This window comes from Oryctolagus cuniculus, chromosome 3, assembly GCF_051225735.1.
Source record: "Oryctolagus cuniculus isolate XC-2025 breed Fujian yellow rabbit chromosome 3, ASM5122573v1, whole genome shotgun sequence".
Lineage (NCBI taxonomy): Eukaryota > Metazoa > Chordata > Mammalia > Lagomorpha > Leporidae > Oryctolagus > Oryctolagus cuniculus.
Window position 1 is genome coordinate 37819799 of NC_142869.1, and position 14656 is coordinate 37834454.

General features: G+C 52.2%; 1 protein-coding gene and 1 long non-coding RNA gene across 2 annotated transcripts in view; one reads left to right on the plus strand and one right to left on the minus strand.

The window, feature by feature from the left end:
* The window catches only part of KIAA2012 (KIAA2012 ortholog), a 158853-nt gene that overhangs the window by 32667 nt on the left and 111530 nt on the right, over window positions 1-14656 (minus strand). Inside the window, exons 15-16 of the mRNA XM_089330048.1 lie at window positions 10342-10479; window positions 2261-2330 (exon numbers count right to left, since the gene is read on the minus strand). Of these exons, the coding sequence (XP_089186174.1) occupies window positions 2261-2330; window positions 10342-10479 (208 nt within the window). The remainder of the gene's footprint in view (window positions 1-2260; window positions 2331-10341; window positions 10480-14656) is intronic.
* On the plus strand, window positions 82-3405 carry LOC149127313 (uncharacterized). The gene is made up of 2 exons (XR_016231948.1): window positions 82-3003; window positions 3218-3405. It is a non-coding gene; the product is annotated as an uncharacterized LOC149127313 (long non-coding RNA).

Genomic DNA, 14656 nt, shown 5'->3' on the forward strand with positions numbered 1-14656 from the left:
CTCTCTCCCTCTCTGCCTCTGCCTCTGCCTCTCTGTAACTCTGCCTTTCAAATAAATAAATAAATCTTTAAAAAAAAAAAAAAAAACCTCCACTGCACTTGGCCGAGACCTTGGAGCCTTGTCAGTGTTCACATTCTGCATATGTGACTTACGATATGGAAGATCTGGAGACCGGAATGCATTTCCCTGGCTACTGTCACTCAGCTTTGAAAATGGAGGTGGCAGGAGTCTCCTTGGAATTGAGGCCCTGCTTCAGAGCTTGACCAAACATAGTGACAAGGTCAAAGTTGGGCAGGACCCCCAGCTGCCTCCCAGAGTCTGCACTGGTATGAAGCTGGCGCCAGGAGCGCGAGCCAGGAATTGAAGCAGGCACTCTGATAGGGATGCAGGCATCTTAGCTGCTAGGCCAAATACTGTCCGCAGACATTTTTGTACCATAATAAACATATTTTTTTAAAATTTATTTAGTTTGGGGAGTCAGTTGGTTATTATGCTATTATTATTTTTTTTTTAAGATTTATTTATTTATTTGAAAGTCAGAGTTACAGAGAGAGAGGAGAAGCAGAGAGGTCTTCCATCCACTGGTTCACTCCCCAGATGGCAGCAATGGATGGAGCTGCACTGATCCAAAGCCAGGAGCCAGGAGCTTCCTCTAGGTCTCCCACGTGGGTGCAGGGGCCCAAGGACTTGGGCCATCTTCTACTGCTTTCCCAGGCCATAGCAGAGAGCTGGATCGGAAGAGGAGCAGCTGGGACTCGAACCAGTGCCCATATGGGATGCCAATGCTTCAGGCCAGGGCATTAACCCGTGGTACCACAGCGCCAGCCCCCTAAACTTATCTTTTAATTCTATTTGCCAGGGACTTAAAATATTTTTATTTTACTTCATATATATATATGGGGGGGAGAGAGAGAGGGAAAGAGAGACCTTCTGTCTTCTGGTTCCTCTCCAAATGCCCACAATAGCCAGGGCTGGGCCAGGCTGAAGCTGGAAGCCCAGAACTGCATCTGGTTCTCCTATGTGGGTGGCAGAGACCCAAGTACTTGAGGCGTCACTGCTGCCTCCCGGAGTGAGCTTTAGCAGGAAGCTGGCATTGGAAGCAGAGCCAGGACTCAAAGTCAGGCACTCTGATACGGGATGTGGGTGTCCCAAGTGGTCCTCATATTATCATCCGAATCCAGGCACAGGGGGATCTTGAAACATTAGTATAGGAGGTGAGCTCTGAGCTTAGCAGTTAGGATACTGGTTAGGATGCCCAGAGTACTTGGGTTTGACTGGCACTGGCTGCTGCCTCCAGCTTCCTGCTAAGGCACACAGGGGAAGCAGCAGGTGATGGCTCAGGTAATCGGCTCCTCTCACCAGCACGGGAGGCCTGGACTGAGGTCCTGGCTTCTGGCTTCTGGCCATTGTTGGCACTTGAGGAGCTAACTCTTGTGCACTCTTTCTCTACCTCTCAAATAAATAAATATGGAAAAAATTAGTATAAACTTTGGTTATTTTTTACTAGGACGTCAACTGAAAGAAATGACAAAAGATATATAAAGATATTAAAAAAAAAAAAAAAAAGAAAAAGATCAAGTTCAGGGTAAAGTCCCAAATTGGTGACTTTGCCCACTCATGGTGACTTAGATTGGTCAACAGTGGCCAAGAGAGGGTCAATATTTATTCACTGTGATAGCCAAGTCGAGATGAATATTCATTAAAGCCTACTTGAAGTGAATTACTTCAATGTTTCTCCTGGAACTTAATGAAGACAGCCCCGGGACAGACAGACGGGGTCACAGAGGTTATGGTGGAAGCAGCTCAGCTCCACGGCTCATGCCCTCAACTGGGCAGCGCAGCGTCTCAGCTGCTGGCCTGGTCCCAGCACCTCTGTGGGAATTATGGGAATTACGGGCTTCAGTGGAAGGACCAAGTAGGAAACGTGGCCCATCTGTGCACGCAGCCCCGGGCTGCGGTGCAGGGCTCAGGGGCAGAGCACAGACCCGAGTCCGGTCCTGCACGAGCTCCCTCTGCTGGACACATCTATACAGCATCAACAAGCACCGTCCTGGGCATGTGAGTCCCTCCCTCGTCCACCTCCTGTGCGAGTCGCCCTTGTGCGAGGAGCAGAGCGGTGGAGATGCCTGGGGGCCGTCGGTGAGGCCCCCAGTCTCCACGATCTCCCATCAGTGCGCAGCGTCTGGCATCGCCGAACAGCCCAGGGTGTATGGGACAATGGCCGTGGCGAGAGCACGAAGCCCGGCCCCACTACCTCTACCTTGGCCGTCCTGGTCGGCTCCTCCTAGGGGTCCTCCTGGTTCTTCGCTGGAGTCCAGTGCGTCGCCGCCCTGTGGGGTTAGCACACAACAGAGGCGGTGAGAGGAGGCCAGCGCCTCTGTGCACCACGCCTTGGGGTGAAAGGGATGCAGTTTGTTTGGTCGTTCCTTCTCTTCTTTGTCCTTTATTGCACCTGAAGTGAACCCGGGGCCTGGGACCCCGGCTCGGGTTTCTCTTCACATTTGGGGCCCTGCTCCCAGGCTCAGCACCACCCAGTGGTCCTCAACCCCGGCTGCACATGCCCATAAGTTAAGGAGTTGACAAACCAACCAACCGACCCACGACTCCCTGGACCGAATGCCCCACATAAAAATCCCACTCTGGAGCCGGGGTGTCTTTCAGCTTTTGAGGGGATTCCCAAAGATCGGCTGGGACTGGGAGTCACTCGTGAACCGAAGCCAAGAGGTATGGCCATGGTGGGTGGAGCTGGCGACCCAGTGGAGCCCCGCGTGTGTCGCTCGGACTCCTGCTCTGCCACAGAGCTGGCGTCCCACGCGCAGGGCCCTGGAAGTCTCCCCGAGACTTGGGGACAATCAATTCTGCACTCTCTCACCGGTGCCCAGCCTACCTCGGGAGGATTCGGCACCCCAGCCCCCTCGACTTTCGGCACTTGCTGGCTTTGGACCCTGCGGGCGTGGGTCTCTGTTGCTGATGCGATGCACGGACACACAAATGCTAAAGCAGGTAAATTACTGTCCTCCCTTTGGGCTTCTGCTTTTGGCGACAAAGCCGGTTTGCCCAAGGGGGAGGGGGAATTCCATCCTTGAATAAACGGAAAGATGTAAAAATACATACTGGAGGAAAACTTGCCTCAGTCACAGTAAACTACTTAGTCAGAAGCCTAGACAAGAGAAAACAGTTTAAGAGTCCCTGTTTATAAAGTCTTTTCATCTAACAGGAAATTGGATTGAGAGAGAGAGGCTGGCGTCCTCCTTTGGAAGAATTTCAAAGTCACAGAGGAGGAAGCTCCGGGCTCAACAACACGCAGCTACCAGCGTTCAGAAAGTCCACGGAGAATGTGCATTCTGAAAAACGAGGTGTGGGTTCCAATTTTTTGGCACTGAAATAAATAAACTTATCACTTAATTCCAGTTTTCCATGAACTTTAAAAAAATTATTGGTTTATTTATTTTCATTTTATTTTGGAAGGCAGAGAGACAGACAGACACAGAGTGGTCTTTCTTCCATCAGCTGGTTCACTCTCCAAACACCTGCAACAGTTAGACAGAGCAGGGCCAGGCTGAAGCCAGGAACTCAGAGCTCCATCTGGGTCTCCCACGTGGGTGGCAGGGACCTAAGGACTTGGGTCATCATCTGGTACCTTCCCAGGATGTCCATTAGCAGGACACAGGGTTGCAAGCAGAGGAGCCTGGACTTGAACTTGGATATGGGATGCAGGTGTCCCAAGTGATGACTCAGCCACTGCTCCAAATGCCTGCCCCTTCGTGATCTTTTTGGAGTGTACTCATCTCCTCATTTCACAGATGGGAAGATAGAGGCAGAAAGAGAGATTTGGAAAGAACCTTCAGGTGAGTCCTTATTAGGAAAAAATCCAGAATCCTAATTTGAAATTCTGTCCTTTCAGCGACACGCTACTTAAACAAGTGTCAAAAACCTCTTGTTCTTTTAGATACATGAATACACATGTGAATATAAATTATTTCACATGTGTATTCATTTATACTTAAGATCATTCATCACCAAACAACCTAAACATCCTGTCAGTTGAGGACTACTGACATAAATTTTGGTAATTTATACGTGGAATACTATACAACTATTCAAAAGAATAAGGCATTTCATTATGAATTAACATTGAAACAATTCCAAGAAATACCAAGTTTATAAAAGTAAGGCTCTGAACAACGTATATAAGGTGCTAAAATCTCCAGAAAATATCTGTGTGTATTTGCTTCCGTGAACATATGCTTTAGACAGCTGCAGACAGACCCCAGTGCCAGCGGCAGAGGCTGTGCGAGGACAGAAGCTGAGTGACTGAGGCATTTGCTGGCTCATGCTTACATTTTAAAAAGCCTTCTGGGACTATTTCAGATTCAAATTTTGGATTAACAAACCAAAGCTAAATGAGAATCTGTCACTTTTAATACGAGCTACAAATGCAGTCCTTAAACACAGCGACAGGGACACAGCTCAGATAGGTTGTGCATTGTCATCAGAAATGCCTGGGACCAGAAATGACTTGGGGTTCCTTGTATTTTGGAATATTTGAGTACACATAATGAGACATCTTGGGGATGGGGCCCAAATTATTGGGGGTGTGCCCTAACAGGGGACTATGGCAACCCAGTCTCTCTACTTTTTTTTTTTTTTTGCAGTCTCTCTGTATTTCTGTTTGGTGATGTATGTTCTTCTTCTTCTTCTTCTTCTTTTTTTTTTTTTTAAAGATTCATTTATGTATTTGAAAGGCAAAGTTACAGAGAGGAAGAGGCAGAGACAGAGAGAGAGAGAGATCTTCCATCCGCTGGTTCACTCCCCAAAGATGTTTGTTCTTACACACACACACACACACACACACTCCTGCCATGATGCACTACCATTTGCTACCCTTACTACATGACAAACCCATGCCCTCACCCTGCCTGATCTTGGACAACCTCTTCTCTGTATAAAATTAATTGCCTCGGGCATCTCGTTGTAGTAACACAAACCTCACTAAGGCACGCTTCCTCTGTTCTTTCAGCTAATGAGTGCTTGTAGAGTGTCTGCTGTGTGCCAGGCACCATGCCAGCCTTTGGGGTCACAAAACTACTCCCAGGCAGCTCACTGACTCCCGGGGCAACGACGAGAGATCTCTCAGTGGCAATGCAGTGTGATGGCAGATTATGACACGTGCCTGCAGGTTTGGCCAGGAAGTAGATGAGGTGCTGAGTTCTTGCAGCGACTGGGAAGGCAGGCCACAGCCCGTGAGCGTCGGGACCGGAGTGGCAGGGGTGAGGTCCTGGGTCCACCCTGCTGGCACTGCAGGCCTAGCTCTGATCGGCATTATGTCACATGCATCGCAGGGGTCTCCGTTTCTTCACTGCCAACTGACAGGTGCATGGCAAGTCATCTCAAGCCCTACTCTGTCCTTGGAGAATCTTCCAGCAGTTCTGCCCTCCAGCCTCAAGCCCAGCATATCATCTAAGCTTCCAGGCCCACAGCAGGCTAGAGAGATGGAGAGGAGAGAGCAGAGAGTGGCTTCGGATGCAGGAGTTGGCAGTCGGGGCTCCGGTCAGCCTCCAGCTATAGGCATGACCTATCATTGGAGCTCAGCTTCTCCATCTGTGAAGTGGGAGTGGTGGCAAATACTGCACAGAGTTCTTGAAAGGCTTAGCCAGGGAAACACATTTGGCAATTCCACGTAGCATACCACGTGACACACACATATACATTACTATGCTGTCTGAATGATGAAGAAAATCAGTATCTCATTAGACTTCAGGTAGTGTAACTTTTCCGGTGTATTCGAAAGACTTCACATCTTTTCTCTGATAAAGAAACCTGACTTAGGGAAATCATAAGCTACCTTGTGTTGGCAAGAGGAAAATGCATCCATCCCCAAATCTCTGCTCCCCGCTCGCACTCCGAAGCCAGAACAAAGATGCACAATTCAATTCTTCAGGACAGGAGAGATGGAGCTCACTGATGGCAGATTTGTGGGCTCTGTGGCTTTAAATCCTAGCTGCCTCCGCTGCTGGCCCTGTCACCGACCATCTCTGAGCCTCAGTTTCTTCATCCGCACAGTGGGGACCCGCACGCTAACCAGAAAGGCGGGTGGAAAGATGAAATGATCTTCAGTGTGCGAGGGGCCTGGCCCGTGGCAGGCATCAGTGGCTGTTTGTTCCTTTCTCCCTTATGAATTGAGTCCTTTATAGATGTGAATGTTCTTTGAAAACTATTATTTCCTGTAATTCTCACCTCACTGTCGGGAGGCAGGCACGGAGGTCCCAGTCTGATTATCTCCATTTTATTAGAGAGGAAACAGACTCCCAGGAGCGCTCCAAGGTCACTCGGTGTCACAGAAGACCAGGGCTTCCCAACTATCGGTAGGACACTTTAAGATTGAGAACGCTCCACTTAATTCTGGGCCTCTTTTCTTTAGGAAGTGCAGCCGACTCGCTATCGCAGGTAGCTTTCCTGGAAATATTAGTCAAGTGTCCTGGAATTGCTCAGTCTAGAAAGCAGCCCGTGATCCCTCGACGACTGTCTGTTAGCTGGAAAGCAAGTTTCAATGGCGCTGGGGACCGGACCTCAGCTCCGAGGCAGCCCACTCCATCTTTGGAGCCCGTGTTGAGCCACGCGTTATTTCCCTGCGGCTTCCAGTGACTACAGTCCATGCCGTTCCTCCCTGCAGAGACCCAGGGCTTAGTGGCAGTGGCGGTGACCCCCTGTGCTTGCTGGGATGTACTTGCACCTGCCGCACGGGTGAAACCGGGGGCTGAATCGAACTCAAAAGCAGGCAGGGGCTGCTGGGTGCCCTAACTCCAGGCACAGCTGGCTCTCAAGCCTGCGCCCAGGCAGGTTCCTCTGCCTACCCTGCACCTGAGGGCACCACGCGCCATGACAGCTGCGTGGTGGCAGCTCACTTCTCATTCTTCATGTCATCTAGGCACAACACGTGTCTCCCCTGACACTGGTGTATCGCTGTATTCAGTTCTGTAGCTCCCTTAATAGGCATCATTGCTATTTTCTTCCTTACCTTGATCATTTAAAAAGTTCCTGGGGCTAGACTGTGGTATAGTAGGTAAAGCTGCCACCTGCAACGCTGGCATCCCATAGGGGCTCCGGTTTGTGTCCTGGCTGCTTCACTTGTGGTCTGAGTCCCTGCTAATGCACCTGAGAAAGCAGTGGGGGGTGGCCCCAGAGCTTGGGCCCCAGCCACCCAAGCGGGTGACCCAAAAGAAGCTCCTGGCTCCTGCTTCAGCCCCAGATCTTGCAGCCATCTGGGGAGTGAACTGGTAGATGGAAGATTCTCTTTCTCTCTATCTCCCTCTCATTATGTAACATAAAAGGGGTTAATCACTTGTTTTCAGTGTTGTAAAGAGGTTTTAAACTCGAGGGGGAAACTATATGCTGCAACTGAGGAATGAATGAGGCTCTGAACATCTTCCTGCAGCAGATGGCAGGTACGCATGCACAGGTGGAATTGTCTAGGCGTACGCGGCTGCTTGACTGACAAGGCAGGCAGTGCTGCTGTTGTTGGGTGGGCCCCCCGCTGGGATCTGTTATCTGTTGGGTTTAGACTGAGACTGTGGGCCCCGGGGGCGGGCTGCCCAGCTTGGAACATTGTTTCTGCCCTGTCTCAACTGTACACTTGCAAAGTTACCTGACCCCCCAGTGCCTAGCAGGATAATGGCAGCTGCTCCTCAGATTTGTCTTGTGATTTCAGTGAGCTCAGAGGCCAGCACACAGTAAAAGCTCCCGAATGCTGGCAGTTAGGGCTGTTTGTGTCTTTCTCCATCCCCTTTCTCTGCCTCGTCTTTCTGCCTGCCCTCAGTCCTTGCGATGTGCCATGCTTCTGCGTGCACCAGGCAGAAAGGAAAGGTCCTGTGCACGGGCTGGAAAGGCACAAATGAAAAGCGTGAATGAGATGCTTTCTGCACAGCCCTGCAGGTGGACAGCCCACGTGCCCACCCTGAGCCCACCATCCTTGTCTGCACAACCCCGAGACTGTGTCTTTCTACAAGGGAATCCCTGAGGGCCCGGTGATATGGATAGCGGGTAAAGCTGCCACCTGCAGTGCCAGCATCCCATATGGGCACTGGTTCGAGTCCCGGCTGCTCCATTTCCGATCCAGCTCTCTGCTATGGCCTGGGAAAGCAGTAGAAGATGACCCAAGTCTTGGACCCCTGCACCCACGTGGGAGACCCGGAAGAAGCTCCTGGCTTCAGATCGGCATAGCTCCAGTCATTGCAGCCAATTGGGGAGTGAACCAGTGGATGGAAGATCTCTCTCTCTGCCTCTCTTTCTCTCTCTGGGTAACTCTGACTTTCAAGTAAATAAATAAATCTTAAAAAAAAAAAAAAAAGCAAGTGAATCCCTGAGAATCCAGGAGCTACCAGAAGGGAGTAGGTCCATAGAGGGAGAGCTGGAGACAGGGAACATTCCCAAGAGAAGGCGTGGTCTCTCGGGAGGGGCTTGGTCTGGGAGCAGCAGGCCTTGGAGTGTGGGATCAGCTTGAGAGACCACTCTTGCGAGTCTTCAGGAGGGCAGGGGGGAAAGGGGCCTGAGGAGAGACAACACCTGTCCTCATGTAACCCTGGGCCAAAGTGGCTGAAGGAAATGTGGAGAGCGGAAGCATTGCAAACATGAAATATACAGAACAATTCTTGTCAGATTCCCCTCTCAGAATCTTGCAGTTCTTAGGTGCTATAAATGTATTCTCACAACATCTTCTGGGCAATTGGCACCTTCTAACCACTCTCCGCTTTGATGATTCGCTAAGTTTACTGCATGTCACCTGCACTAGCCTGGAGCAGCGCCAGGATCTGGCACTGTTTTGTTCACGGATGCATCCCAGGGACCCAGCAAGTGTGAGACACACGGCAGGCAGCAGGTGCTCAAATACTGGTTAAATGAATGGAGAGTGAAAGTGATGACAACACCTCATGGGGAAGTACCAGCCACCATTCTTTTAAGTGCTAAGGGAAGAACTAATCTGTGGCTAAGAATAAAAGAGGTGGTTTCACAGGGGGTAAGTAACAGCATAGCAATATTGTGTTTTTGAATACTTAGAGTGAGCATCTTTTGTTTTGCGGCCCAGAGTGATTCTTCCTTCTCGCACTTTTAAGTCCCCATTTCCTTTGTGAGACACCCATTCTCAGTCTGTGTGCCCCCAGGGCGGGCCATGGATATTTCATTTTGGGCACAGGCAAGGGACTCTGGTAGGTTCACATTCCAGCTCCGGAATGACCCAGGGAAGAGAGGCTGGTGCCAGCGTCCAGCACTGTGGAAAAGGCTCCCTGAGAGGGAGCCCAGGCGAGCAGAGCCCAATGGTAGAGGGAGACAGCCCACTTAGGCAAGGGCGTGGCTGTTAACCCAAGCTACACCTAGCAGAGCCGGGATTGGGTAGATCTGCCGAGGGTCAGAGGCTGGGCCCCCTCTGGAGAGTGACCCCCACGGCTGCTCAGTCCCCTCCTGCCTACAGTACCAGCCAGTGCCACCATCAGGAACTCCGCAACTGTTGGTCTCTTCTCCACTGTTCCTGTCTCTGTGATCCACTTCTGATGGAGGCCCTGGGATGCTGTCCCTGGGGCTCCGGAAGCATCTGTGGTCCAGACCTGCCTCTGTTCCTGCCCAGCTTCTGGGACTTTATGCCTGCTTAGTTCCTGTCCAGTCACCTCCGAGGAGGACAAAGAATGGGTGGGGAAAGGGTCCTAAACCAGACAGAGGACTGTGGGATGACGAGGGTGCGTCAGCTCGCGGAGGGAGCACCTTCCAGGCGCCACGTGCCATGCGCCGGGGCAGGGGCAAAATGGCAAAGATGGACAAATGACTTCCTTCCCACAGGGACCCTCCGTACCCTTAGCTAGACACGAAGCCGAGCTGGGAGATCAAGGAACCCTCAGGGAACAGACAACAAGGCTGGCCCTCCAGAAGAGAATTTGCAGTCGACTTTAAATAGTTAACTCAAGAATCCGTCTTCCCCACAGTGGGCCTCTCGGCTCCACCAAGTTGCAGGAGCAGAGCAGTCGCCATTATTTTAGCGGCTGGAAGAGCAAATGAATCCTATTTGCCAGTTCCATGAGGCGGTTCAAAGTTACCCTCTCTCCTCTCTGTTCCCCGTCCCCTACCACCCAAACCAGACGCCCAACCGACTTGTCCCCGATGGCTGGCTGTGATTACCGTCCTAATTTGTTCGTTCTTCATGTGCTACAAACTGCCTATTTTCTGTCCCTTCTGATAAAGCAGGAGCTCCGAGGGACTTCTGAGGCTGTTTTTTTTGTACCATGCAGAAGTGTATTAACTGGCATGGCTGTGTCTGTGTCTATAAAACCCCCCGTCCGCTCAGTGTGAGATCACCTTCAGGAACGGCGTCATGTCGATGTGCAGCATGCGCGTGGAAAATTCTTTTCTGTTTGAACATATCGGCCCTTTATTTGTACAACTTTGAGGCTCTCCCGTCTTCTGAGCCGCCGCCTCCAAGGACTGCTGGGCTCCCTGTGAAGAGAGGCAGAAAGCCCGGCTTTCACAGGAATGATGCGGAGTGCAGCAAGAACGGCCCGCGGCCCCCCACCCGTGTTTATAGAAAGCAGTTTTTCCTCGTTGGAACACTAATGGTAACACCTATTTTTACCGCCGAAGACACAGGGCACCCACAGGGAATGAGCCGAGACTGGCTAATAACTACCACCTGGGGAAGTGGGGGAACGGGACCTTGCTGGGCCCCTGGTCCTGACTGTTTCACTGAATCCTCACAGCTCCGCGGGGCAGGTGTGGGTACCCCCATTGCACAGGTGAGGAAACTGGGCGGGGCAGGGGTGCTACAGGAGGTTAAGCAACTTGGCCAGAGCCATCCAGCTTGTACATGGCAGAGCTCAAATCCCCACATCTGCCCAAGCCTCCTTTTTCTTTCTTTTTTTAAAGATTTATTTACTTCAAAGTCAGAGTTACACAGAGAGAGAAGGAGAGGTGGAGAGAGAGATAGAGAGAGAGAGGTCTTCTATCTGCTGGTTCTCTCCCCAAATGGCTGGGGCTGCACCAATCCAAAGTCAGGAGCCAGGAGCTTCTTTAGGGTCTCCCATGGGGGTGCAGGAGCCCAAGAACTTGGGCCATCTTCTACTGCTTTCCAAGCCATAGCAGAGAGCTGGATCGGAAGTGGAGCAGCCAGGACTCCAACTGGTGCCCACATGGGATGGCAGTACTGCAGGCAGCGTTTTACCCACTTACGCCACAGCGCCGCCCCCCCCCCCCACTCCTTTTTTAATGAGATCTTCTGATGCTTATTTAGCTCCTTAGCAGCCCTGCTGTGGTGCAAGATCCCAGCTTATTTCCAAGCTGAACCTGTGTTGGGTGGGCTAGGAAGAGTGACTGAGCGAGTGTAGCAGACAGGAAGGAAGAATGGGCCAGCAGACCGGGCTGGTGCCCCAGGGGGCTCTCCTGCCTGTGGGCCTCGCTCTCTGGAGTGCTTCTTTCCAAGGTGGAAACTGACCAAGTCACTCCTCTGCTTAAAGCCTTCAGGACATAGGCCGAGCCGCTCTTAAAGGTCGACGAAGGCCTTGCTGTCCAGCCCTGGACTCTCTCTCCTGCCTTGTTCAGTCAACACCTCCAGCATCAGGTGCCTGCTCCAGGCCAGGCAGAGCGGGTGAGTGCCCGCAGCAGGGAGAGGAACGCTCCCCCTCCTGCAGGGTGCGCACCACTCCCCCGCGAGGGAAGTGAGAATCAGCACGGGAGAAGAACCAAGGCTAGGTCGCAGGTGACTCGCAGGTGACCCCAGACAGAGCAGCTGCCAGTGGGGGCGGCTGTTTTCTGTCGGAGTGAAAGATGGACTCCTCAGGACTCGAAGCGGGAGCCCAGCTTGGAGGCAGGGGCGGGAAGGTTCTTAGGGGAGGGGCAGCTGTCTACCGGAAGTGTAGCAAGTGCAAGGGCCCCCATCCATCCTGCCTGGGCATTCCTGGAGCCAGGCGGTCACCCGGGCATCCCTCTGCTGGGAACACTCCCCCCGTTCCCGTCCTCCTCAGCCTTCGGGGCTAGCCTGTGCCCCATACCTCCCAGACCACTGAGCACTTCCTGTTCATCCCCAGGGCACACAGGAACCCCCGCTCCCAGCAGTGCCGGGAAGTGGGCGTTTGCTGAACAAAAGAGCAATGGACAGACCTAGGAGCCCAGGACCCCAGAGCCCAGCCGCAGCCCCGGCCTGCCCCAGTTCCCGCGAGGGGCGGACAGTGAAGACACCTCTCAGGGAGGGCACGGGGACCTCCAGGAGCCTGGCTCCTCCTTCCCAAAGGGCAGTACTGTGTGTTGTTTCTTCGGCTGGGGTCTCACCCACCCTGTTCCAAGAGCTCCCCCTGGGCACAGAGTTGACCACGCCCCTGTCTCCTGGGGGGCGGGCTCTCGGCTGTTGTCCATCTTCCTGGGAAGCCTGGAGCTCTCCCTCCCTAACATTTCTGTTACTTGCAAGCGTTAGGGATGAATTAAGGGCTGGTGGGACCCCTAGGCAACCATCATTCCAGTGACCATCCACACCCTTTTCCTTTGTTTTGAAATGTGGCTGTAGATTTTTTTTTTTCTGGACACATAACTATCCAGGGTTTTGTCATCCCAGTCATATATCTGATAGGCTTCCCGGGGTGAGACAGCGCGGCCCTACTTCCAGATCAAACGAAAGCTTGGTTGGGTCCCAGTGAGAGCCAGTGTATTCCAGGCCTCCCACAACCACCACGCACATCGCTGGGTGCAACCACGGGGCCACACATGCTGCCTTAGGGGAGTCTCTCTGCAGAACCCCCCTGAGAAGATTTTGTGTTAGGCTGCAGGACAAAAGGCATAGCCAGGACCCATGCCAATGGCTGGAACGACTTTAACTCCTTATGGGGGGGCCCGGATGGAAGAGTGGGGAGTTGAGGGCCTTTGAGAGAAGTTTCTGCAAACCACTCAACCTGTAATTCTTCTGGTGAAACAATTCTCTCACTGGCTGGCTCATCTCCCCAGTGTCCAGGGGCCATCAAGTCTAGCTGGATGGATGTGTTCAGAGAAGGATCTCCGGCCACGGGGACATGCAGTACTGGTTTGTTTATTGTGTTCAAGTGTTCTAGGAGAACAAAATGACTGTGAAAGGGGTTGTTGGTTAGCGGAGAAGAAAGGAGAGATGAAACAGAGCAGATCGGGGAGGTGGCGGTAAGAGGAGGCAGAGTTGAAGCCAAGAAGGAAGTCTTGCATGTGGGTAGTTTTTTATTTGCTCATTTCACTGGTATTAAGTGAGCGCCTCGTACGTGTCAGACAAATGAGCATGGAAACAGGGAGGATGCTTTTGGACAGAGGCTAATCCGAGAGCGCAGGACGAAGGGAAGTGGGGAGGGGTGGCCAGTCCTCTGGGTGGTCAGGGAAGGCCTCTGTGAGGAGGTGACTTCGGGCCAGAGAGCTGGGTGACAAGAAGGAGCCAGTTGTGGACTGATCTATATTTAGCCTGGATCTCTGCAGTCGGCCGAGGTGGAGGCAAAGCCGGGTGGGGGTTCTTTGAAAACGAAAGCCAAATCCCTGACTCCTAGGCTCGCTGGGCCCCAGCCTCCTGCACCCCTTCCCTGGCCCTGCGAGGCACCCCTCTGTTTTCTGAGTGGCTGAGCAATCAAACAGCACTCACAGCTCCCGGGTGTGCTGAGAGCAAAGACAGCAGAATAAATAGCAATCAGGAGTCAAGGTCGCTAACGACGGAGGAGGGACAAGAAAACCCAGGTGAAATGGAAGGGAGCCGAGATGCCCACGCTTTTCCCTGTCTTGTATGTGTGCATTCTGGTGGGAATGAGGAAAAAAAAAACTGATGGAAGGGTGCAATATTTAACAGAAAATCAAAGCCCATCCCTTCACCTGTAAGGTATTGTGACTACTTTAATATTTTTATGTTCTGCTAAAGACACCTGGAAGCCTTCCTCTTTAGTAAATGAAACAAAGATTAATGAGCTAATTGGGTAAAGCTGATCTGGATTGCACAGAAGGCATTGCGCAAGTGCTTGGCATTTGAAAAGTTATCTGACATTTAAAAGGAGACGACGGTTAATGAATTCAAGAGCTAATCTTACACTCTGACCGAGTGAGCCATGGAAAATCCAGGATTATTATCTTGCCGTAAACATCATGTGATCCAGTTGAGCCATCAAAAGAGCGCTTTGGGCTGTGTACACACACACACACACACACACACACACAGAGAAGCAATACGTAGAGGACGTCCACTCGGATTAAATGAGTATCTTCTCGTTTCCTTCCTTACCCTTGGGTTGTGAGCTACACCACACACCAGGGAGAAACCCCACTTCCCCACCACCTTCCCACCTCTCCCAGCTTGTGTGTCCTGAAGGATCACTGCCGTGGGGGGAGAGGGACAGGCTCGCCAAGCAGGCTTGGGGCACCTAACCTTCAGAAAGACACGAGGTGCCACACCCACGGCTACGTCCCCACCCATGGGTCCCGCAGAGCCACCGACCACGGGGATCTGTGCCATAGGTGTCCCCAGAACCTCCCCTTTACTCCTCCCACTCCTAATTGGGGTCCCCATCTTTGTAGCTGCTGCTTAGTGGCCCTCATTGAGGCGGCCCCAGCGCTGGGGTGTCTAGGCGCCTCCCACACAGCTCACAATTTCATTCTGCCTGCGAGCGAGCTGCCCAGAGTGTCTGGGAATGTG